At 43.4% G+C, this 26,006-nt stretch overlaps 1 protein-coding gene across 13 annotated transcripts in view; it reads left to right on the forward strand.

Annotated features, from left to right (window-relative positions):
* The window catches only part of ACSL1 (acyl-CoA synthetase long chain family member 1), a 48,688-nt gene that overhangs the window by 1,624 nt on the left and 21,058 nt on the right, over nucleotides 1–26,006 (forward strand). For 4 of the 13 annotated variants that reach the window (XM_035111731.3, XM_088661042.1, XM_035111727.3 and 1 more), the window contains exons 2-6: nucleotides 631–704; nucleotides 10,819–11,052; nucleotides 21,437–21,551; nucleotides 21,916–21,980; nucleotides 24,497–24,598. In XM_035111731.3, coding sequence (XP_034967622.3) covers nucleotides 10,858–11,052; nucleotides 21,437–21,551; nucleotides 21,916–21,980; nucleotides 24,497–24,598 — 477 coding nt within the window. In that variant the 5' untranslated portion in view covers nucleotides 631–704; nucleotides 10,819–10,857. Of the gene's footprint in view, nucleotides 1–556; nucleotides 705–1,496; nucleotides 1,563–10,818; nucleotides 11,053–21,436; nucleotides 21,552–21,915; nucleotides 21,981–24,496; nucleotides 24,599–26,006 lie in introns of all 13 variants that reach the window. The other 9 variants (XM_035111728.3, XM_035111723.3, XM_035111730.3 and 6 more) reach the window with 4 other exon arrangements.

The following is a 26,006-nucleotide window of genomic DNA, read 5'->3' on the forward strand; positions in this document are numbered from 1 at the left end:
CCCCTACAGTATCACAAATTTGCCTAAGAGTAATAGATGGAGTAGATACTTTTTGAGTGGGTGTTTGTTTGAGTAGTATTGCTTAGTGCAAAGTGGCTCCAAAAGCAGTTTAAAGAGCCTCTTGCTGGGGTTTTTTTCTAGGTAGCTCTTAACTACACGCTAAAAATGTAGTGATAATCCAAAATATGCTATACTTTCAGTAAGGTAAAATTAGTCCTTGATCTCTTAGTGGAATGCTTTTTGAACTAACATTTACTATCATTACTAAGAGTCGTGTTGTGCTAGAGGGCCTTATGCCACTTGGGTGCCTTGCTTTTAAATGCTCTTATGGTGCCAGGAGTTCTGGTACTGTTTCTACTTGTTTGCTTGCCATAGGACTAGAGTGGTGGCCTTCCAGACGTTGTTCGGCTTCAACTCCTATCAGCCTCAGTCAACAAGGCAAACAGCCAGGGATGATGGGTGTTGTGATACACTTTCAGTTGAAAGGGTAGCCAGCTTAACCATGACTTACAGCAGAAATAAAACTTTAGAGGCCAACAAATATTTGGTTCCACAGATTTTCATCAGTCATGAAGAATGAAGGACTTTAGCCCCAGAAAGCTCATTCCTTAATAAATTGCTCTTTAACAGTGGCAGAACTTACAGTGGGACCTCGACTTACGAACTACTCTACATCCGAAGTTTTCAACTTACGAGTGGAAAAAGTAAGTCTTTGGGATCTTACGATTTTTTCGACATCTGAACGGAAAACCCGTTCGCGGCTAGATGCGGTTTCCTCGGCTTATGAATTTTTTCGTTTCCAATGCATTCCTATGGGAAACCCCTTTTCCTATGGGAAACTCGACTTACAAAGTTTTTGACCTACGAGTGTGCATTCGGAACGGATTAAATTCATAAGTCAAGGTCCCACTGTATGCCAATGTTGCCTGGGGTGGGCGCATGGGACGTGCCCCTGAAGGGGTGCGCGTGCCACAGTTCAGGGTTAGGAGAGAGGTGGGGAAACTGCTTCCCACTCTCTTCTTGCTCTCTACCATCATGTCAGGCCTGACCCGGGGGCGGAATTGTGCCAGGCCCAAGCACTGCAGCCAAGGTGCAGCTCCTTCTGGCTAGGATCCGATGAAGGAGCCTACTGTTTGCACCCCTCTCAAAATTGCCTTTGGGGCCATGGCACACACACACACCCTCCCACGCTACACCTCTGATCCTTAATGGTTTTTTTGGTTGTTCTGCTAAAAACATACTTTGGTCTACTTTACAGGATTGTTGTGAGGTTAAAGCAACTATCAAACACTTTGCCAAACTTAAAATGCTATTAAAACAAGTAGAATGGTGAAGTTAATGGTCCAGATGAGAACTCAGTGTACCCTCCACCCAGGCAAACCTGTCCTAGCAGATAGCCATATACTGCATTTGCTGAGGACCCACATGTAAAGTCCGATTTTTGTCGGCCTGAATATCCTGATTGTGTTCCCAATGCTTTTCTCTTTGATTTTCAGATAGACTTTTTTCAAGATTCCAAACTTGGTCACCCCTTTCTCAATTCAAAAATTGGGAGTAAGCAGGTGGGAGACACATTTTATTTTGCTAGTTCCTTATTTATCAGTTTTACATTTATATCTATTCCACCTTTCATCCAAGGAACTCAAGGTGGCACTCACGCACCCACTTCCCCCCATGTTATTCTCACAACAACCCTGTGAGGTATGTTAGATTGAGAGCCCGAGTGGGTGACTTTTACCCTGATCTCGCAAGTCCTAGGCCATTTACTACCCCTCTACTTTATTCCACATTCTGGAAACGATGTGGAACATATAAGTGAATAAGCTGGGAAAGGAGAATAATATATTTCCATAGGTTTGGAAACTTATGGGGGTCCCTTTTTTAGCAGGCCTGTGTGGATCACCAATTCCAGCCTTCGTTGCTAACCAATTCAGACTGCAATCCTGCAGACACCTATCAGGAAGCAAACCCTATGAGATTCTGAGTAACATACAGTTACTGTGGCATGAATCTGCACAAGCAATTCTGAACCAAGTTAAGCTGCTTGGTTTGGTGCTCAGTATTTATATAATTGCAGTGTTTGAGGGACTACTGTTTCCTTGAAAAGGAGGATAAAAGAGAGGGCCAGAACAGTTAAAGGACACGTGGCTTTTTTCTTCCATTAGAGAAGCAACTGCGACAGAAAAAAAACTGCAATGATTTGCAAGGGAGGAGGATGGGGAGAAATCCACACCTCAGTGACCTCCTAGATGCCCACCACCCAGGTCCAGTGACCACCAAAAATTTGGTGAAAACCAAAATTATACTAGCTGTTAAATTGTTGTGCTATATAAATGTGCCCAAGGAGACCAAGATTTGCCCATCAAGTATACTTGTAGCCTTTTTGTAGCAATATGTGCTCAAATTTATCCACAGCTAAGTTACAAATAGATTACCTGAGAAAAAAACATTCAAATACAGTAGGAATACACTAAAACAAAATGTATCATGAAAATAACAGTGCAATCCCACCCTATTGAATTCCCTGTTTAAGACCTGTTGAATTCAATGGAGCTTCTCCCAGGTAAGAGGGTTAGCACTTGTGGCCTTAACTACCAGTATGTGTTTGTTGCATAACTATACCGCTTAAGACTGCAGGTAGGGTATAAACCTTCTACATTTAGCAAGCTAACATGCAGAGCAAAAGGTTCTAGCTGTGAAACTGGGCACCAGTTGATCTCTTTGTAGGAAATGTGCAGAATGTTAAGATGAGTAGAGTAGCATTTGGGCAGGTAGTTCATTCACTAGTAATGCCTTTTTTGTTACGATGATGTTGACTCTGAAGTACCCATTTCTCAAGGTTATGACATTAATTCTCTAGAAGTCATGTTTGCTTGTGTCTAATGAGGTGTTGTTCAGATGCTGGCTTGAGAGAACATAATTTGCAGCTCAGTAACCTGGAATTCTGAAGCAATGCACAGCCAGGGTCTGATTGTGCTGCTGCTTGCTAGTACAATAAAGTATCTATCGTATTCATCCTCATACTTAAGGTTTAAAGTACTCTCCAAACCTTGTTTCAACAGCAATGGGGATTACTTCAGGCAGGAAAAAAGAAACCTTGTGGCTAAGATCTCTGCTTGGTTATAGATGTTTCTATAGATATTGCACATGGTAACAAAACTAGAAAGAAAGAAATCCCACTGGGACAACCAGGGGCTCTTCTGAGAACAATTACAGTGGTACCTCGGGTTACAAACGCTTCAGGTTGCAGACTCCGCTAACCCAGAAATAGTACCTTGGGTTAAGAACTTTGCTTCAGGATGAGAACAGAAATTGTGCTCCGACGACACCATTAGCTAAAGTGGTGTCTCAGTTAAGAACAGTTTCAGGTTAAGAACGGACCTCCAGAACGAATTAAGTTCTTAACCAGAGGTACCACTGTATATCAGTGTTGAACAGCAGACTTTTTGAAGCTCATTGAGGGTTGGGGCATTTGTAGCTTAATACAAACCCTCTGGGCAGCGCAAGTGTGTGCTTGTAGCACTTTTCTCCTGGCAAAGAAAGAAAACTAGAAAGAAAGAAATCCCACTGGGACAACCAGGGGCTCTTCTGAGAACAATTACAGTGGTACCTCGGGTTACAAACGCTTCAGGTTGCAGACTCCGCTAACCCAGAAATAGTACCTTGGGTTAAGAACTTTGCTTCAGGATGAGAACAGAAATTGTGCTCCGACGACACCATTAGCTAAAGTGGTGTCTCAGTTAAGAACAGTTTCAGGTTAAGAACGGACCTCCAGAACGAATTAAGTTCTTAACCAGAGGTACCACTGTATATCAGTGTTGAACAGCAGACTTTTTGAAGCTCATTGAGGGTTGGGGCATTTGTAGCTTAATACAAACCCTCTGGGCAGCGCAAGTGTGTGCTTGTAGCACTTTTCTCCTGGCAAAGAAAGAAAAGTGTCGGAAAAGTTACGTGGAATACAGAAATCTTCGTATTTTTTGAGATTGATCTCTGCTTCAGAAAGCTAGACTTTATGTTTCTTGGAAATGCTTGGTTAGATTATGCATACCAGTGAAACTATTTTAAGGCTATCTGCATGGGTTGCTAGCTAGGATGGCGCTCGGTGTTTATCAATGCCTAGTTTCATAAGATCCATTGCTAACGTAATGAATGAATACAATGCAAGTCCAACTGGGCAACTGAAATGGATACAATAATAGTCAGATCTAAAATGAAGGCTGTAATTTGACTCTGCCTATGAAGCACGCACACTTATGTGCACATCTCTTAACATGCACATTTTAGCATGCCTAACATTTTGCAGTGCCTTCACTATTATTTCTGAAAATCTATTTTTATTTATTATTATTTTTTCAAAAAGTTAAAATCTAAATGAGGTAAGTGGGTAAAGTTGTCATGTCTCAAAAAGACCTAGAAGTATTATATTATTTATTATTACTTTAGAAAACAATAAATTAAAAGGCAATCTGATTGAATCCCACCTACCCATCAGATATTTCAGTTCAACTACTATTAGAAACACTTTTCAGATATTTATACAGCATGCAGAAGTTAAAATGGCATACACTGACTAACCAAGTAAGTGAATCAAACAACTTGCTAAATCAAGTCTTCACTGAATTTTAAGGCAGTGGATTTTTTCCTGCTCAAGGCAGAACTTGACCACAGTTGATCCTAACTTTCTTGCTCCATCTTGTGAATGCTGAAACATCTATACAGTATATGTTATTTAAATGTCACTTAAATTTCCACACATACAAGCTCCACTGTTGCTACCCAAATGCCTTGGTACCAACGGAAAAAATGCCTGTGTAGACCAAACCATAAATGTCTACTTGAAACTGCTGTTCTGCCAGCCTTCCAAACCATGGACCTGAATGCTTGGCTGCTGCTCTTCGTCAAGAGTTAACTTAAATTGAGTACCACTGGCTAATTCATTAATCTCTGTCAAAATAATGTTTCTGATCGGTTTCATTTTCTGTTTCCCCATTGTGCTATTAAGCAATAAATGGACTTCTGCCAGACTATTGGGATGTTTATTTCTGACTTACATTCTGCAGAAGTAATAGAAAAACTATTTCATTTGCACTGAGAATTGTTTTGGCTAGCTTGATGGCTGTCTTAAGACACACCAGTGTCTTAACGTGGCTTAGAACAGATTTCTCAAATATGACCACCTGCATTTGTTTTTTAAAAAGAAGATTAAGAGTTCCAAAGGGCAGTGGTGAATGGTGCCATTTGGCTGCCCGGGGCGGCACCCCCTGGGGGGCGGGGCGTCGCTTCGCAGCGTGCATGTGCCCTGATGCATGCATTGTGATGTCACGACACACGACCCGTCCACCAGAACAAGGCAGGACGGACTGCACATTTCTGCACATGCGCAGTCCACCTGGGTTGGCGCTGCTGCTCTGCTTGGCCGGCGCGCTCTCGCCTCCTCCGCCCGAGCAGGAAGAAGCAGAGCGTGCTACGGAGCGGGTTGCCGGTGCCGGCACCGCTCGGCAACCCGCTCCGCAGCGCGCTCCACTTCTTCCTGCTCGGACAGAGGAGGCAAGGGGCGGACCAGGGGTCAGGGGCGCTGCCCCCACCAGAGTGGAGCTGGGGCGGACCGCCCCCTTCGCCCCTCCCTTGCTACGCGCCTGCCAAAGGGAGCCAAAACATGAGCAAAAGTTTTCATATCAATCAGTAGATTCATGTTGCTTAAGCATTTCTTCACCCCAAAGATAAGATGGGCTAAATTGGAACTTTAAATGGGGGACTTGCACAGCTTCTAGTAGCCCCATGTAGGTAGAATTCACTCCAGTAACAGAGCGAGCAATGCCTCTGATTAAGCAACTCATGCAATTATTTTTTTCCTCAATCAAACAGCAGAGTGGGAGGGAGAGAGGCTATTGGCTCCTGAGTTCTAACGCTATAATGAAGAAGTTGACAGTTGCCCTCGAACGATGTCTGCCTATTGGCAGACAAAAGGAGAACATTCTGCCTTCTGTAAATAGATTATTGTACTTGCTGGTAGAGGAGGAGGAGCTAGGAATGGCTGCATTCAGCCAACTTGGCTGACTTCCACAAAGCTGAGTTCAGCTGGAAAGACCACATCTTGGCTGATTCAGTATTTTCCTTATTCATGTGTCAAGGAGCTTTTGGCTGGCTTGAAGCTTAGCATTTATTAACTGAGCATGTTATAAGACAAGGACAGAAACCTGCATGCACAGCTCCATCACGGAGCACTCTCTTCTAAAGCTAAACATTTTGGGTGGCATTTGACTAATTTGTACTCAGAGGAGACCTATTGAGATCAGTGAACTTAAGTTAGTCATAACTGACTAGGTCAGATAGCACCCTTTACTCTCTAAGTCAGTGTTTCCCAACCTTGTGCCTCCAGATGTTTTGGGACTACAACTCCCATCATCCCTAGCTAGCAAGACCAGTGGTCAGGAATGATGGGAATTTTAGTCCGAAAACAGCTGGAGGCACAAGGTTGGGAAACACTGCTCTAAGTAATGACCATATTATATTTAAAGGGAGAGTTGAATTCTACCATATACACAAGATGCTAGTCCTGTCCCACATATAAATGTGTGTTATCTGGATGTAATACCTAGGATATTGGCCTTATCCTCAATGGACTTCAATATTTCATATGCCTGCAAAAATGTTTTACTTCCTTAGCTCTTGGGTGTAGAACTGAAGTATAATCCCATTTGCTATATATCAAGTACTGTATATTATAATGCTAATACTACATACTAAACTATGTACCCTTGACTGGTTAATTCTACAACATGAGGCAGCTGAAGATCATCCCCAAGTCGAAGCTATAAACTTGGGAGTGCAATTCAGCATGGACTCACGCTGCTTCTAACATGATCTCTGTCTACTGTTCACTGTTAATACAGACATCACAGAAGCTCTTTGGATACTGGCTTATCCACAGCAAGTTGGATTTTGTGTTTTCTGACTGAAGTGCTATTAAATCTTATTGGCTCCTAAACTTGACACAACAGGAGCTAAATTTAGATGTAAAAAGGTTTCCCAATACAGTGGTCCCTCGACTTATGAAGTACTTACGAAATTTCAAGTTACGAATGAAAAAAATGGCCGCACGCTTACGTTTTTTTCGACATCCGAAAGGAAAACCGTTGCAGTTTAGATGGGTTTTTTTTCACTTACGAATTTTAGATGCGGTTTACTCGACTTACAAATTTTTCTGTTTCCAATGTATTCCTATGGGAAACCGCTTTTTTCGACTTACAAACTTTTCGACCTACGAATGTGCATTCAGAACGGATTAAATTCGTAAGTCAAGGGACCACTGTAATTTCATAATATGCTTAACCTTAAGTCTGAAATAGGAATTGCTAATTTCAGTGAGTTATACTTCCAAATGGAGTGTAGGCTAAGGAGAATATTTCTCAAAATATATGAAATATATAACACCTCATTGTTTATCTTAATTTTCTCTTGCCATGTCTAGTATCCTTAGATGATATACCTCTGCATAAGGTACATCTAGTTATTTATTGTTATAAGTGTTATTTTAATGGCAAATTGGCAAGAGTGTTCTGTTGCACACCAACTCCCACATACAAAAAGGTGGGGCGACAACAAAGTAAGCAGCAGCACCAGTTGAACTAGGGCTTACTTTTAATGAGGAATGTAGACTCTGTTCAGGAAACAAGTTGGTGTAGATTTTTGGCATGTTGCAAGTACAAAAGGGTGCAAGTCGAAGGATATGATGGTTTGATTTGAAGGCTTTGAAAAAAGACCTCACACCCAAAATATCAAAGAAGAAGAGAAGAGTGTTAGGTGTGTTCTAAGCTGTGCTAGGCTGAGTAGGTCTAGTCAGCCACCACTTGAACACTTGGAATATGCAGCCTAGAACAGTCAGCAGAATCCTCTGCAATTTGCATGCGGTCTAGCAGCAGGGAAACCGATGTGGAAAGTGTTCACTGAAGGCAGTCTGAAAACCACTGCCCTAATGAAAGATTAGGTGCCTGCATCAAATGCCTACAGTACAATATATCACACTCTCAGCTGAAAGACTGTCAGTAGAGTATTTTTGTCTACTGCATACAAATAGCTGTCAAGGTGTGCAAAGTGATGTGCCAAATAAGCTTTGTTGGACTACATAACTGCTGAGGTATCCATGCCTTGTAAGTCAGATAAATGCTAAAATTTGAGATAGGAAACTCGGTAACTATTTAAAGATTAATCAAGAGGAAAAGTGAATGTCTCATGTTAATCAAATCAACACTTACTTCACCACCAATGTATGCTGATAGAACATATCTATGGTATTTTTATGTGCAAAAGCTTGTGCTGCTCAAATGCACAGGAAAATAGCTTTGTGCATGCTTAAGAACAGGGGTGGGCAAAGTTTTTGTGGCTTGAGCCCATTCATGGTCCCGCAGACGCCGCAGTGGGCCAGAGTGCGCTTGCACGCATGCATGCGCAAATGCTATTTCCGGCGTGAAGGAGGCATGTGCAGCTTCCCATTGGCTGCAGGAAGCTCCTGCAGCCAATGGGATGCTGGCCAGTGTCATGGAAGGCGGTCCCCACTCTGATCTGCGCCGGTTCAGCGCGGCGCACGGGAGCCAACCGAGCGGGTGGCGGGGGTCCCTGAGCAGGTGGCGGGGACCCATGGGCTGGTTAAATGACCCCCCACAGGCCACTTGTTAAATGACCCCCCCCACATGGGCCTTAGGTTGCCAACCCCTGCTTAAGAATAACAAAGCAACTAAATAATAATAAAAAGAACAGCATTGTTTTGCATATTTTATTTGGACTCTGCTTTACTTTCCAAAACACCCCAATGTGGCGGCTTAGTGCTAACATATACATACAAACATCCCCCAAATATTTAAAACATGAACTCTAGAAGCAAACCAAAAAAGCAATACCTCCTTGAGGCAATTCTTTTTAGAGCAACCCTTACCTTTTGACCTTGGTTTTGAATGTTAAGGCAGCATGTAAACACCTGATTGCTTCCTCCTATCAAGTGCAGTAGAGAGATTAGGCGGCAAGACAGGGTTAATGTAAGCCTTTAAAAGGGGCCTCCTTGATGACCTGCGTGAAGTAGTTGTGCAACCATGTTGGCTATGGTCACACTGAAATTTTTATTGTGTGCAAAGAGCAGGCCATTCCTGTATCAGTCTGCCCCATACACTGTGCCCTTTGTTGGAGGTGAAGTGGGTGGCAAATATTTTCAGTTGTGGTACTCCATTTTGAGAATTCTCTCTTGCAAGGCTTGCTTGGCCTCTCTGCATTGCCATATTTTTGACACCCAGCAAAACCCTCCCAGATTTTTTAAGAATCTTTTACAGTCTTCAGAAGACTTAGCCTAACTGATGCTTTTACGTACTGTTTTGTTGTTTTCAGAACCATTGTTATTGTGCCCTATATAAAATTTTGTAAACGGGGGACCATAAATAAAAGGTGGTACAAAAATCCTTAAATGAGCTAGTGGACATTGACAGTTCATCCCTGGCACTTGCCCACTGCATGCTTAGGGGTTGCAGAGCCTGATCATCAGGCTTCGCCCGTACACTGGAGAAACTGCCAGGTGCAATTGTTGCATGAAGGAAGCTTTTCACTGTCTCTCCCCAGTACGCCACCCCCCCACCCCCGATATTTTTTTAGCTTCAAACCCAATTGCAGCTCTGTCCTATTTGAGTGATTATTTTTTTCTGGGAACATTAGTAGGTGAGCTGACAATGCTACTCTATAACTGCCCTTGGTTATTACAGCCGGAAAAGGCATTGATACGCAATGACAAATGGGTCCAGCATTCACGAGCTTAGTCTTAAGAGCCTGGCTTGAAACGAGCTTGCGTTGCCTTTTCCCACAACTGCATTCATAATAATGCATCTCCTTCCCACCGGTATAGTAACACTGTCTACATCTTGACTGCCTTGTTCCAAAAACCCCACCAGCTTCTGCAAACAAACTCTCCACGCTGACACGTTTCCCCCCCTTCCCTTTGAATAGCCTTTTTGTCAGCCTTCCTCTGGTGATAGGAATGAGCTGATGATGGGCTTTAATGAATGTCACTGCCAGTTGTGAGTTTCTGAGGCAAACATTGTTTGCTTCCTTGCCTGCCACCCTCTGTGTTCAGTGGGGTGACTCAGTGCTCTCTTTCCATTGGCCCTCCTCCTCTTAGAGCTAAGTATGGACTCTGCCTGCTAGTTACCTTTGCCCTAGTGGGCAGAAACTTATTAAGTGTAATCATGTGACTTGTGTCCTGAGGGACCTTGGTGTGGAGGGAAGTGTCAGCTGAGCAGGCACAGCAGGACTTTTAAAAAAGGAAAAAGGAAAAGAAAGGGATGTTCCTACTCTAAAGTGTTTGCTGGGGATTTAAAGGGACCATTAGGATAATAATACAAGCTTAATTAAGAGAATTTTTATACACAACTTAGGCTAGCTTGCACTCAAAGCACTGGAGAAAAACAGGGGGTGGGGAGACACACAAATACATACAGGCTCTTTTTTTAAAAAGAAAAAGCTACCATGGAAGAGAAGGGAAAGGAACTACTGTTGCTTTTTTTTTTTGTCTTATGGCCTGGCTCTTCCAGCAGATTTTCCATTTTCCAAAAGCACAAAAATACAGCAAGAATGTATTTTGCAAACTTTGGGCACTATGGCATGTAGTGCCTTTGCCTGTTCAAACTCTTGCCTTTCTGGAAGAGGGCAAGTGGCAAGAATGCAGATGTTTCCAGCTTCGTATGGTGGTAGAGCATGGGAATAAGTGCATATCCCTCTCTGGAGGAAAAAGGGGTTATTTGATAACACGTTGGGTTCACAACTTTTCTTTTTTGTCAACAGATTGCTGCATTAAAAAAATAACAAGGACAAGAGATCACAATGCAAGCTCATGAATTGTTTAGGCATCTGCGAATGCCAGAACTTGGTGATGTAAGGCAATACGTGCGCACTCTTCCAACAAACACACTGATGGGATTCGGTGCTTTTGCAGCTCTCACAACTTACTGGTATGCCACAAGACCGAAAGCTCTGAAGCCACCATGTGATTTAGCAATGCAATCTGTGGAAGTGGAGGTAAGGAATCGTTGTCTTTCATCCCTTGCGTATTTGCTTGTAAGATTGACGTAGCATGTTTCATAAAAAGGTTTTTTAAGCTGTTCTGCGATGCAATTATTGGATTAAGGCATTGCTTTGATTCTGGTTGAATGTACCAACATGCCACCTACAGTTCATACCAGTCACATTCCTTTTGTCCCCAGAGCATATCGTTCTGTTGCAGCATTTTATATAGCTTTCTCATATTGATTGCAGCAGACTATTCTGGCAAGGTCTAGGAAGTGTGCAAAGGGAATGTGCTCAGGAGTGAGGGCTAGGAAACTATGCAAGGCAGAAAAACTACGTGTTGGAGTAGGCTTGGTTCAAAGCATCCATTGATTTCTGAGATGTAATCAACTCAGAACCTTTTCTGCAGCCATGTGTGTTTGAAACAGATACTTTTCTAAAGCAATGGTGAGGAACCTTTCTGGCTGGGTGTGCCAGATCCTTATTTCTCCCTACCCCTGCTGGCAAAGTTCGGCAGGTGGTTTATATTGGTACCGTTGTCGATGTGCACTCTGATATTTCACAGTGCTGCTATAGCACTGTGTTGCCCTCCTTAGGCCAACTACAGTAACCACAGATGGTTAGTTTCCAGCTGAACGAGGTTAATGTGCACTGTTTATTTAATATATCTCTATCTCCCTCCATCTTCCAGGATTCCAAGGCAATTTACAGCATGCACATTAAAAACAACAATAAAACCATTCATAAATCAGTAATTCAAATAATACAACCATACATTTAAAACAACTATGTCGCACCCGACAACTTCACTTTCAGCTGGTCTCACCAAATCAGTTTCAGTACCTGAGGTTCATGAATTATTCATTTTATTTAAATGCATTTGCATAATAACACAATTAATAGTAAATTGCTAATAAAACCACATGTAAAACAAAGTGTGCCTCTTCTGTGTTGTTCTCTCCCTCTGGGCTAGGCAGGCGGCGAGTCCTTTTACCCTAGTACCCTAGTATAGGTTCGCAATATTGTAGCTGTTCTTTGGTTTTTGCAGCACTGGAAAGAGTGTATGCACAGTTGTACTTGGATACTTTAGAAGATAGTTTCTCTTTGTGCTTTCTCCTTCCCTGGCTGTCTGGCCTGGCTCCAATCCAGGCTCATTCTTGCAGTCAAAATATCCCATACAGTCCAATACAAGTGTGAAATAAAGGTCAGTAGCAATTTCCTCTACGAGCAACTTGAACAAGCAGCTTTGAGCAAGGGGCCTGGGCAGGCTTTCACTATCCTAGTTGCCCCAGACATGACCCTTGGCAAACTTCTTTGCATTTTCTACATCTTGTGCCAAGCATAGCTATTTGTGAATTAGGAGGCCGACCTTCCATATAGACAGAAATTTTCCATTTACAGGGTCCTTCTGGCATTCCCTTTTCTGTTTAAGTACATGTTCAGGGATTGTGGGGATTTCTTCCAGCCCTACAGGTTTTGTGGGTGGGGTCCAGCATTGTTACACTGTGATACAGGCAATCACCAGACCACAGGTACCAAAACATTTTCAACACATAGATGCAAAACATTGTGATTAGACAATGCACCTGAAAATTATACTTGATTAGCTTTACTGAAGTTCTTTAAATACTCTCCTGTCATTAGTTGTACAGTATATGCATCTAGTTAGATCCATGTGCAGTTTCATTGTGTTGATGACTTTGTTTTCTGCATATGTTATTAAATTTTTGGTTCACTCATTCATTTTCATGTTAATGATATTGGTCATTAATGATTGGTCACTGTGTAGTGTGGATCTTTATTTTTACACTATTCTTAGGAATTGAATGTTTTCATTCTTTTATACACCATAACCTGACCAGCCAAAGAGGAATTTTTGTAATGTTTTGTAATGTTGTAAGTATTTTAATAAAATAAATCTGAAACAGCCTAATTGAAATGAGCTTGATCTCTTGCCCCAGCATGCAAAGTATACTGCCCCAGTACGTTTCCGAGCACAATTCAAAGTGTTGGTGTTGACCTTTAAAGCCCTAAACGGCCTCGGTCCGGTATACCTGAAGGAGCGTCTCCACCCCCATCGTACTGCCCGGACACTGAGGTCCAGCTCCAAGGGCCTTCTGGCGGTTCCCTCACTACGAGAAGCCAAGTTACAGGGAACCAGGCAGAGGGCCTTCTCGGTAGTGGCACCCACCCTGTGGAATGCCCTCCCACTAGAGGTCAAAGGGAACAACAATTACCAGACCTTTAGAAGGCATCTCAAGGCAGCCCTGTTTAGGGAGCTTTTAATGTTTGATGGATTTCTGTATTTTAATGTTTGATGGATTTCTGTATTTTAGAATTTCTGTTTTGTTGGAAGCCGCCCAGAGTGGCTGGGGGAACCCGGCCAGATGGGCGGGGTATAAATAATAAATTATTATTATTATTATTATACTGGAGCAATACTTTTCAGGCTCATGGCATTAAAACTGATTGTGTGAATAAATAAAAACCTTGTGCTGAACTGGCTCATACTTCGCTCTGTCTCTAGACCTAGCAAACTATTATCTTGTATAAACTGGGATGTTCTGGCTGAATAGGAACTGCTAACTTAGGTCTGATAAGGTATTTGTAGGGTCCTTTTTGAAAAGTCAACAGATCTTGCCCATTATATTTTCCAGAGTGCTTGGGAATAATTCTTGCAAATGAAAATCCATTATCATCTGTTGCTATTTCATTGCACCTGCTGCAAATGTGATGTGTATGGAAAAGAACACCTGGTTTATGGATTTTGAGTACACTTTGTACCTTGAAATTAAACTCTGATTGGGACTTCTGCTCATTTTCTTTATCAATTGATAGGTCTGGAAGTCACTGTGCTTGAGAAGACCACTATTTCTAAGTGCAGGGCAAATAATTGAGAGTTGAGGTGTGGGTATGTGCTTGCTTCTGATTCTAGTCCTATTTATGCTGAAGCTCATATATTTCAACAAGAATTCCTTCAAGTTTAGGTTAAATATATCTGAATAAGTACTCCAGTAGATGGCAAGGAATAAATGAGGATGTAGGTATTGCACTTCTAATAATTATGAATTCTGACAGGTTCTATTCATTTCCTATTAGTGTCATTAAAAAAGAAAGGCTCACTTCTGATGGAAATCCTGTATTGAAGGCATGCACATTAAAGGAATACAGGAAATATATTCCTATTCAGCCAGAATACAGGAAATCCTGTATTTAAGGCATGCACTTGTATTATCAAATGAAGTAATGAGCTTCTATCAGACAGTGTGTTGAAACCTGTTTATGTAAAACAAAACAAAAAACCAGGGGGAAATCTGGCTGTTCTTGGATTTTGCAACTCTTGTTCCTACTATCTGACACTTCCTTACAGGGCCCAGGGTGGCCAGTCAACACATGCAGACAGGATTACCTTATATCCCATCAGGATCACTCACTTGCCCAACTTGTACTGACCTCACACTGTGATCAGAAATGTAAATGTTTGACTCTACTAGCCAAACAAGAAGCATATTTGTGTTTGCTTCCGTGAAGTAACTACCAATTCTTTCTGGAAAATTCTTGGAACTTAGCTGCAAATGAATTGATATATATATATTTCATGCTAGTGCACACAAATGGCCAAACAGAAACAGCTCCACCATTTTCTCCTGGAGCTTGTGAATTTTGGCTTGTGCATACCATAACCCTGCTCCAGAGGATCTAATGCAGGGGTCCCCAAACTACGGCCCCCGGGCCGGATGCGGCCCAATTGGCCTTCCAATCCGGCCCGTGACGACCCCCACCGCCCGCTGCCGCCGCCCGCTCTCACGGCGCGCGGCGCAGCGACGATCTAAAAAATCGGCAAAAAATCGCCGAAAATCCTTTGTGCGCATGCGTATGGGCCTCTCCCGACCCGGAAGAGGTCATTTCTGGTGCACTTCCGGGTCGGGGGAGGCCCATACGCATGCGCACAAGCGATTTTCGGCAATTTTTTTCCCGCCCGTGTGGCGTGTGCGCATGCGCATGGGCGCGCACTCCCCCGCCCTCCGGCCCACTGTGCGCGCACTCCCCTGCCCTCCGGCCCGTCGCGCGGTAAGTCTGGGGACCCCTGATCTAATGGCACACTGAACTTCAGAGACAACGTCCTCTGTGGTCCAGGGTCAGAGACAATCCTTTGCTCCAAAGTCTGGAGAAGCGTATGGACCTTAGGGATTGCCTCATACTCTCCAAAGTGCAGCCATACTCCTCAACCACCTCCGGAGCTGCTTCTCCCCTTCTCACTGCTTACAATTCAAGCACCAACCAGTGCTTACCGGTACTACAGAAGCTGCCACTTCTGTCCACCAATTGCCCTCTCCCCAATCGGGCTGGAAGGGACAGGGATCTGCTTGCAGAATGTTACTCTATGAAAGACATGTGTGATGCAGGGTTAAAGGCTTTAGCTTATATCCATAGATGGGCAGGGTATTATTATTATTATTATTATTATTATTATTATTATTATTAATAATTAGTATTGCAATGTCCTCTGAGCTGCAAACCAATATTTGTCATAGCAACCAGTTGGTGTCTGTGGGTTTTTTGGGGAAAATGTCTGAAATGCAACACAGAATTTTGTTATTTTAAACCATAACATAGCCTAATGGGAGAGAGAGAACAAAGCCACATCTTCTAAAATTCCCCTTTTTCACAATTGCCACTGTTAAGACAGCCTGCCCTCCTGTGCTCTAATCATCCTCTTCAGTGGCAAAGGGGCAATTGGAATATGTTCCTTCCTATAAATCCTAGTTTGAAGTCCCTTTGGGCCTCCTTTTCCCAGCACCCTTGACATGCTGCTATAATCCCAGATGAGCCCTCTTTCCTTCCTGTACTGCACTGGTTTTGCAACTGGAATGCTGATTTTAACAGAGCCACCTCATGGCATTCTTTACAAAGAGTGGCTGGTAATGCTGACACTCTTTCCATAACCTAACAAGCCAGTAGTTGGCAAATAGCTGTTGCAAAATACCACGTTTCTGATGGTTAGTGGGTGGCTGGAAATCTGGGCGCTGCTGACTCGGGTTGTGTGCTCTCCTTAAATCAACAAGAGCTTGGTCACAGCTGACAACACAATAGCTTCCTCAGGCATACATCCAAGGATCCTTTCACTCCAGAGAAGCGTGCCTGCAACAAAAGACTCTTGAGAACTACTGGCACTACTGCCATTCTTCTCCCAACCTCTTTTAGTGAAGCCGCTGGCTGACAGCAGGCCAATTGCTGTAGTTCAGGCATAGGCAAACTTGTCCCGCCTATGCCTGCTGTAGTTTCCCTCCCTCCTTCCACTGGCAGTAAACTAGGCACTGGAATAGGTAAAGGTAAAGGGGCCCCTGACCATCAGGTCCAGTCGTGTCCGACTCTGGGGTTGCGGTGCTCATCTCGCTCTATAGGCCGAGGGAGCCGGCGTTTGTCCGCAGACAGCTTCCGGGTCATGTGGCCAGCATGACAAAGCTGCTTCTTGCAAACCAGAGCAGCGCACGGAAACGGCGTTTACCTTCCCGCCGGAGCGGTCCCTATTTATCTACTTGCACTTTGATGTGCTTTCGAACTGCTAGGTGGGCAGGAGCTGGGATTGAGCAACGGGAGCTCACCCCGTTGCAGGAATTCGAATTGCCGACTTTCTGATCAGCAAGCCCTAGACTCTCTTTTAACCCACAGCGCCACCTGGGTCCAGGCACTGTAATATTATGCTGTAAAGCAGCATGCAAAATTCCACATGCACAATGAGAGCTGCAGTAGTCTCTCAAGAGCCTGAGTTGGGAATTAGTTTAGATTTTTCCTCTTGCTATGAATTTCAGGGGGTTACATAGCTCAGTGGTAGAGCATCTCCTTTGAGTGTAGAATGTATCAGGCTCAATCGTCAGCCTTTCCAAATAAGATTCTTTGTCTGAAATCCTGGCAAGCCGCTACCCGTCAGTGTAAACAGTACTGAACTAATGGACCAAGGGTCTGACTCATGTTGTGTATGCATTAAAACCAGGCATCTCCAAACTGTGGCCCTCCAGATGTTTTGGCCTACAACTCCCATGATCCCTAGCAAACAGGACCAATGGTCGGGGAAGATGGGAATTGCAGTCCAAAACATCTGGAGGGCTGAAGTTTGGGGGTGCCTGATTAAAACGCAGCAAGGTCCACCCCTGCCCCCGTTGCCTTTAAAATCATGCCTGCACATGATTGCACACATCTGTACAGTTGGATGTGTTTCCAAATCAAGTGCTGCCTGCCCACACCAGTGGGTGGAGAGAGGGAGTGGTTGTCCTCATATGCAAATTGGATTGAAATTGCTTTGGGGGAAACAACATAAAAATGCAATATATCTCAAGCAACTTCAGGTCAGATGTGGATTGTGGCTAACGTGTGCTTCGCAAACCCAGCAGTGGGAGCACATTGGATGTAAGTAAATAGCCTTGTGTACACTGTATAAGGCAGCTTCCTATGTTACTATGCTTGGCAGTCTTATGAAAGCTCATCCTTTCTGAGCTTCACCTCACCCCCATTTCTCCTACAGGAAATATTACTGATACACCTTTAAAAGGTGGTAGCGAGGATTTCTGTATGAAGTACTGGACTTAGAAAGTTTAAATGCCAAGTATTCACTTGCTAGAGAGTTTTTCTTAGCAGTACTGCTTCGTGCCATAAACCAGAGTCTGTAGGGCAGTTACTCTTCGGCTAGCTTGTATGGATGCAGGAAAGCTTCTGTCTAAAGAACAATGGGATGTGGTTAACTTTCATTATCCTGCTTATATTTTAAGATAAAAAGCCATGCAGACCTGAGGCACTTTTTAATGGTACTGTGTATAGTATAGTGAAGAGTATAGTATTCTATGATGACGAGGAGCTGCTAGTTCATAAAATGTCATTTTGAAGACTTATCAGCTGACTAATTCTTTCAATGAAACTTTCAGGCAAAACTCAAGTAGTATTTTAAATAGATGTCTGTTCTTGAATATGAAACTCTGTATGGGAACTAGTTTGAAACCAGCTGAACCAGTTTTACACTGAAAAATTCTTTTCCAGAGTGAGCTGTTTGTAAACACACCAAAAAGGTGCTTCCAGACAATTACCTTCTTTGCAAGGTGAGCAGTGTGTATTACAGTGGAAAGGGGTTAAAATACACGCTGTACAAATGTTTAGGGCACAGGTGCAATTCTTGTAATTCTTATACTTCATATACTTCTTACACTTTATACAGGTTACAGGTAGGTAGCCGTGTTGGTCTGAGTCGAAGCAAAATAAAAAAATTCCTTCAGTAGCACCTTAAAGACCAACTAAGTTTTTATTTTGGTATGAGCTTTCGTGTGCATGCACACTTCGTCAGATACCAATCTATCTGAAAAAGTGTGCATGCACACGAAAGCTCATACCAAAATAAAAACTTAGTTGGTCTTTAAGGTGCTACTGAAGGATTTTTTTTATTTTACTTTATACAGGTGCAATTCTTATACTAAAGAGAAATCTGTTTCTGAGACAGTTTTTGTCAGCGGTTGTAAAGCAGGTGTGAGAAACTTTTGGTCCTATGGATGTTGCTGAACTACAATTCCCATCAGCCCTAGCAAGCATGGCCAGTAGTCAGGGATGGTAGGAATTGTAGTTCAGCATCATCTGGAGGGCATTACATTGGCTACCACTGCCTTGGAACAAGGCAATTGCAAAAGATTTTACTGAACAGTTATTGCAGCATAGAGTTAGACTTTTTCCACAGATCTGAGGGCAATGAAACAATTCCTGAGACGGCTAGAGCGCCGGTGGTGGATAACTCATTCTGAAGCTGACCAGACACTGGTTAGAGTTCAATGTCGAGCCTACCAAGTGGCGGTAGCAACGGCGAAGAAGACTTTCTTCACCGCCTCTATTGCATCTGCAGAAAACAGCAGCAGGAGACTTTTTCAGGTGGTTCACAGTTTAGTGGAACCACCTGCTCCATCGGGGCCCAGTACGGGCCGCATGATCTCCTGCAACGATTTTGCAAAGTTTTTTTGCAGATAAAGTTGCTCAGATTCGGGAAGAGGTAGACTCCACCGTGGGAGCAGGGCCGGGGCGGGAGAGTGCTAGAGTCCTGTCTAGTCCAGTTGCGTGGGATCAATTCCAATCTGTTACCTCCGAGGATGTGGACAGGCTGCTTGGACGAGTGAAACCAACCACCTGTCTCCTTGACCCTTGCCCATCCTGGCTTATAAAAGCTAGCCGGGAACAGCTGGGCGATGGGCTTCACGGGTTGGTGAATGCTTCTCTCTGTGAGGGAGCCTTCCCAGACCTGCTGAAAGAGGCAGTTATTAAACCGCTTCTTAAAAACCCATCTTTAGATGCGGCCAATATGGCCAACTATCGCCCAGTCTCTAATCTTCCATTCTTGGGCAAGGTGATTGAGCGAGTGGTTGCTGAACAACTCCAGGCATGCCTGGAAGATCCCAGTCGGGATTCAGGCCTCATCATGGGACTGAAACTGCCTTGATCGCACTGGTTGATGATCTCCGGCGGGCTAGGGACAAAGGTGAGAGCTGTTTCCTAGTTCTGCTGGATCTCTCAGCGGCTTTTGACACCATCGACCATAACATCCTTCTGGACCGTCTAGAGGGGTTGGGAGCTGGGGGCACTGTCATGCAGTGGTTCCGCTCCTTCCTCCTGGGCTGTGTTCAGAAAGTGGTGGTGGGGGATGAGTGTTCGGACCCCTGGGCTCTCACTTGTGGGGTGCCTCAGGGCTCTGTCCTCTCCCCCATGCTTTTTAACATCTACATGCAGCCGCTAGGAGAGATCATCAGGGGGTTTGGACTGGGTGTTCATCAGTATGCGGATGATACTCGGCTCTACCTCTCTTTCAAATCAGAACCAGTGAAGGCGGTGAAGGTCCTGTGTGAGTGCCTGGAGGTGGTTGGAGGATGGATGGCGGCTAACAGATTGAGGTTGAATCCTGACAAGACAGAAGTACTGTTTGTGGGGGACAGGAGGTGGGCAGGTGTGGAGGACTCCCTGGTCCTGAATGGGGTAACTGTGCCCCTGAAGGACCAGGTGCGCAGCCTGGGAGTCATTCTGGACTCACAGCTGTCCATGGAGGCGCAGGTCAGTTCTGTGTCCAGGGCAGCTGTCTATCAGCTCCATCTGGTATGCAGGCTGAGACCCTACCTGCCTGCGGACTGTCTCGCCAGAGTGGTGCATGCTCTAGTTATCTCCCGCTTGGACTACTGCAATGTGCTCTACGTGGGGCTACCTTTGAAGGTGACCCAGAAACTACAACTAATCCAGAATGCGACAGCTAGACTGGTGACTGGGAGCGGTCACCGAGACCACATAACACCGGTCTTGGAATAGCTACATTGGCTCCCAGTACGTTTCCGAGCACAGTTCAAAGTGTTGGTGCTGACCTTTAAAGCCCTAAATGGCCTCGGTCCAGTATTCCTGAAGGAGCGTCTCCACCATCGTTCTGCCTGGACACTGAGGTCCAGCGCCAAGGGCCTTCTGGCGGTTCCCTTGTTTTGAGAAGCCAAGTTGCAGGGAACCAGGCAGAGGGCATTCTCGGTAGTGGTGCCCGCCCTGTGGAACGCCCTCCCATCAGATGTCAAAGAGAAAAACAGCTACCAGATTTTTAGAAGACATCTGAAGGCAGCCCTGTTTAGGGAGGCTTTTAATGTTTAATCAATTATTTTATTTTATTTTTCTGTTGGAAGCCGCCCAGAGTGGCTGGGGAAACCCAGCCAGATGGGCGGGGTATAAATAATAAATTATTATTATTATTATTTCTCAACTTTAGTCTAGTTTAAGTGGCAATGAGGAACCAACATTTTGCAGTGACTCATGGACCTTATAGTGTGTAGAGCAGGAGTTGCCAGTGTGGTGTCTGCAAACACACATGTTCCCATAGGGTCCCTGACCCCCTTTGATGTTAGGCTTGAAAGAAGCATTTTGTTTAGCAATGGAATAGGTTGTGGGGTGTGTGCGTTGCCCACAATAGTTTGCAGATGTGACCATGACTACAAAAAGGCAACCCCTTTTTAAGTTCAACATTTTATTCTATTCAAACCAATTTATTAGCATAGGATGACTAATTCTAGAGTGCACCTCCTTTCTGCAAACTGCAACTAGACTACATTATCAGCACTAATTTTTGTTTTTGTGTACACACCAACCAAATACAGCTTAACTTAGAATAAACCATATGGGATGCCCTAGCATTGTAGCAGAAATGAAATGAGGTAGAAATTGAATTGATATCTGTCACACATTTGAGCCAGAGTTTTGCTTCTTTCATTGACATGCTTCTTAATTCAATCAACTGTTGCAACAACTGTCCTAGTTACTTGGCTGTTACTGTCTGACATCAAAAAGAAGTGTCACACAGGACGCTTTGGAGAAAGAAATGTGTAATTTAACCTTCTTTTATTTACAGGGTGAAGACTATGCCCGAAGATCATCACTACTTGATAGTGATGAAACAATGTCATACTACTATGATGATGTGAAGACAGTTTATGATGTCTTCCAAAGAGGAATGCATGTGTCAAGTGAGTATTCATACTTTAGGAAAGCAAACGAACAGTGCTCTAGTTACCTGAAAGGAACAGTAACTGACTGCTTTCATGGTGCAGTAAAATATTGTCTGCTGGAATAGCAAATAGTAATCAGCTAAACTTTCAGCACCTGATGATTGAAGTTTAAAGTGAGAACTGTGCATCATGATGGTTGAAATATTGACATGAGTAATGAAGCCTTGCACATGAATTTTTAACTTTAGGATCATTTTGGGGGGGGTGGGGGGGACTAGATTGAACCATCTGGTGATGGAATGAACTAGAATCTCCCCTGTATTTCTTTCTTTTCCTTTTTAGTTGCTAAAATTCATAACCTTTTAAACTTTTATCACTGTAGACAATGGCCCTTGTTTGGGTGTAAGGAAACCAAATCAACCATATGAATGGATCTCTTACAAGGAGGTAAGCAGACACAACTTTGTGTATGTTGATGGGGTTGGTGTTTGGTTCTTTTGATGCTTACAGCAATCAAGTTATTTTGAGGCATCTCTCTATTAGCTGCGGCCGGCAAAATTCTTGCAAGGATCTTAGCAAACCATCTGGTAACAATATTCCTGAATCCCAAAATGGTTTTCGACCTTCTAGGGGGACAGTGGACATGATTTTCACCGCTTGACAGCTTCAAGAAAAACGCAGAGCAAAACCAACCCCTGTATATGCTGTTTATTAACCTGACTAAGGCTTTCAACACTGTAAATCGTAATGCCCTATGGACTGTCCTTCTGAAAATTGGCTGCCCAGATAAATTTGTAAACTTCATTCGGCTCCTCCATGATAATATGACAGCAACAATCGCAGATAACAATGGCTCTCAAAGTGAACCATTCACAGTGGGATCAGGTGTTAAACAGGGTTGTGTTATTGCCCCAACTCTATTCATTATTTTCATTGCCATGATCCTACACTTTGTCAACGGGAAACTCCCCACCAGAGTAGAAATCATATATTGAACAGATGGAAAGCTCTTCAATCTGAGCAGGCTGAAAGCAAAAAGGCTACCGTAACTTCTGTCATAGAGCTTCAGTATGCTGATGACAACGTAGTGTGCACACGCTCAGAGGATGACCTCCAAACCATCCTAAATATCTTTGCAGAAGCTTATGAAAAGCTTGGCCTATCACTCAACATCCAAAAAACCAAAGTGCTGCACCAACAAGTACAAAATAACCCCTCTGCAGCGCCACAAATCCAACTCAGTGGTGTAACGTTGGAAAATGTTGATCACTTCTACTAACTTGGCAGTTTCCACAAGGGCCAACATTGATGCCAAAATCCAGCATCGCCTGAGCTCTGCGAGTGCGGCTTTCTCCCGATTGAAGTGCAGAGTGTTTGAGGACCGGGACATTCGCAGGGAAAGCAAAATGCTTGTTTACAAAGCTATTGTACTACCAACCTTACTTACTATATGCTTGTGAAAAATGGGCCACTTATAAACACCATCTCCAACTCCTCGAAAGATTCCATCAACAGTGTCTCTGAAAATTTTTACACATCACTTGGGAAGACAGGCGAACTAATATCAGTGTACTGGAAGAAGCAAAGATCACCAGTGTTGAAGCAATGATTCTTCAACATCAACTTCATCGGACTGGTCTTGTTGTGCGGATGCCTGATGATCATCTTCCAAAGCAACTACTCTATTCTGAACTTAAAAATGGAAAGCGTAATGCTGATGGTCAACAAAAGAGGTTTAAAGACTGTCTCAAGGCAAATCTTAAAAAATATAATACATTGGAGAAGAGCCTTTACCAAAGGTGTCATGGGCTTTGAAGAAACTCAATCTCAGGACGCAAGGGAGAAACGTGCTAAGAGGAAGGCACGCTTGGCAAATCCCCACACCGTGTTCAACTCCCACCTGGAAACCAATGTCCCCACTGTGGAAGGAAGTGTGGATCCAGAATTGGCCTCCACAGTTACTTATGGACCCGTTGTTAAAACCGTGTTTATGGAAGCCAATCTTACTCGGCTATGAGAGATCGCCAAAGAAGAAGATTTCCTTTCAAAAATGTTGGGATGAGGGAAGTTCAACAGCTGCAATTATTGGGTGCATACCTAAGTGTCCTATGTTCTTTATGTTTATATTTAATACAAAATTTGTTGTTAAGTTTCACTAGTATTCAGGCTTTATGTGTTGCACACTTGCCTAATCTATATTTCAACAGACACTTTCAAGTATCTTTCAAAACTTGAATTCTAATCAGTTTTTCCTTTTGTAAACTTCCTTATGTTTCCTGTCCCTTCCTTTCTCTTTCAATCCCTGAAAAGCCTGTCTGGAGGGGTCAGAGGCTCCAGACCCTGTGCACAATTGGGAAATTACCCAAAATGGGTGGAAGCTTTGGGCGATAGCAGACATATGATTGGTTTTTTTTGGGGGGGGGGGAGGACTTTATTCCATTAACTTCCTCAAGTCAGCTTATTTTAGAATCTAAGCCATCATGTTTCATTGTAACTTGGCTTATATCACGAGAGAGAGATTATGTGTTGGAAATATTGATCCTGTGTGTGATCCCTATAATATTTCGCGTTCTAAGCTTTTGTATTCTTAGCTAAACAGACTTAACAGCATTCCCACCTACATATTCAAATCGAATATGTCTCAGCTCATTTAAAATCTGATTCTTCTATGTGGTTTGTTAATTTAATGGCCAGGGCAGTTGTGGAATTATTCTTAGCTCTGCCGAGGCATAATTTTTTAGAGCAGATACCTGGCTTTTTTTAAAAAAAACAGGCTTCCATCCTACTCAATGGTATATAACTCATCTTAAGCATTGGCCAATTCCTGTGTGAAATGTGTAAAGTGGCTAAGGTTACTGAAAAGGCTGAGCAGGATAAAACAGAAAATCGAACAATCAATTCCTACATGGTTTCACAGAATTGGTAAGGGATGCACCTTTACACATACGTGTGTTTTCCCTCAGGTTGCAGAAAGAGCAGAATGTGTTGGCTCAGCACTTCTGAACAGAGGCTTCAAACCATCTCCTGATCAGTTCATAGGAATCTTTTCACAGAACAGACCTGAGGTAATCGAAGGCCATCATTAAGCTGATAACTCTTGTGGAATAAGGTGTGGTATAGCTTTGCGTCCCTGGGAAGGTGAGCTTCCATGATCCTAATCTCACCCAGCCCTGTCTGCCCAGATACACAGTGTAGCACCAGTACAGATTGGATGGCTGTGAGGTTGCAATCGTCCGTAAAAATCACATCATGCTCACTAGGAACCAATTCACATGGAATTCAAGGGTTTGATCCTGGTGTTGGGCCAAAATAGGGGACCTGTTGGTATACCACCACCACCCTGGTGTCCTTGAGCTGGCAGAAGTGGTCTTGAGTGTGGTGCTGCAGAATCCCCAAGCTATTGTGTTGGGAGGCTTCTGTGTCCATACTGGTCCAGCTCAGTTATTCATTGCCACTGGACAACCACAGAGCTGTATCAATATAGGTTGGCCAGGCTCATGTTGCAGGTCATACCCTCAGTTTGGTAGACAGTGGTCTGATGATGGATATGGATTGCCCCATTTTCATGGATGGATCACTCCCTGGTGAAGTTCAGACTGGTGGCAGCAGTTCTTTTCTCCCCTGACAAGGAAGCTGCCCACCCCATAGCTGATCAAGCCCACATACTACTCTTCCTCGCAGGAACCAGAGTGGTATGGAGCTGAGTGATATATCTCGGCTGCTTCTTCCTCCCCTAAGATGGGGAGGAAGAAGCAGACAAGATACATTTCAGACACTGTGATATATCAGCATATACCAATATTTAGCTGCTGATATATCACAATGTTGAAAACCAGATATTGCCCAGTCCTAAATTGCAATATCAGCTCTTACACACCTGGATATGCATTTACAAATTCTGTTGTTAAGAATGCATTGCAGTTTATTATGTGTGTAAAAGGAAACAAAAAACTTGTACAAGGAGTGTTGTAATGCAGTGCGCCTATAAACTTGCACAACGTGTAAGAAGAATTGATACCAAGCCCTACTATGGAACCAAGCTCATACCAGGGTGGAACTAATTGCTCATTAGCTAGCTTTCAGCAATCATTTGTACATACATAGCTTTATAACTGAGATGTTTTTCAGAGGGAGACTGTTCCTTCATATGCACCCTTTATGGAAATTTGAATTGTGAACTGTAGACAAGGCAAGCCTCTAAGACTTCCACAAAACTGAATCGTAACAACTGTGATAGCTAAGATACTGAACATTTATTCCAGTGCAATACTAGTTCAGGGAGTTTGTTTCCTGCATTGTTTTTGTTGGCATTTGTTTTTTCCAACATTATCTCTTAATCTAATGTGCTTATCTTTAGGACAGGTGTTCCATTGAACTGATTGGTCCAGTAATACAATACAGCACATTATAGAGAAATGGGTGTGGAAAATATCTGGGACTTTGATTAAGAAAGCATTAGCTTATGGCTTCGCT

The sequence above is a fragment of the Zootoca vivipara genome, chromosome Z1 (genome assembly GCF_965207765.1).
Source record: "Zootoca vivipara chromosome Z1, rZooViv2.hap1.1, whole genome shotgun sequence".
In the NCBI taxonomy this organism is placed as follows: domain Eukaryota; kingdom Metazoa; phylum Chordata; class Lepidosauria; order Squamata; family Lacertidae; genus Zootoca; species Zootoca vivipara.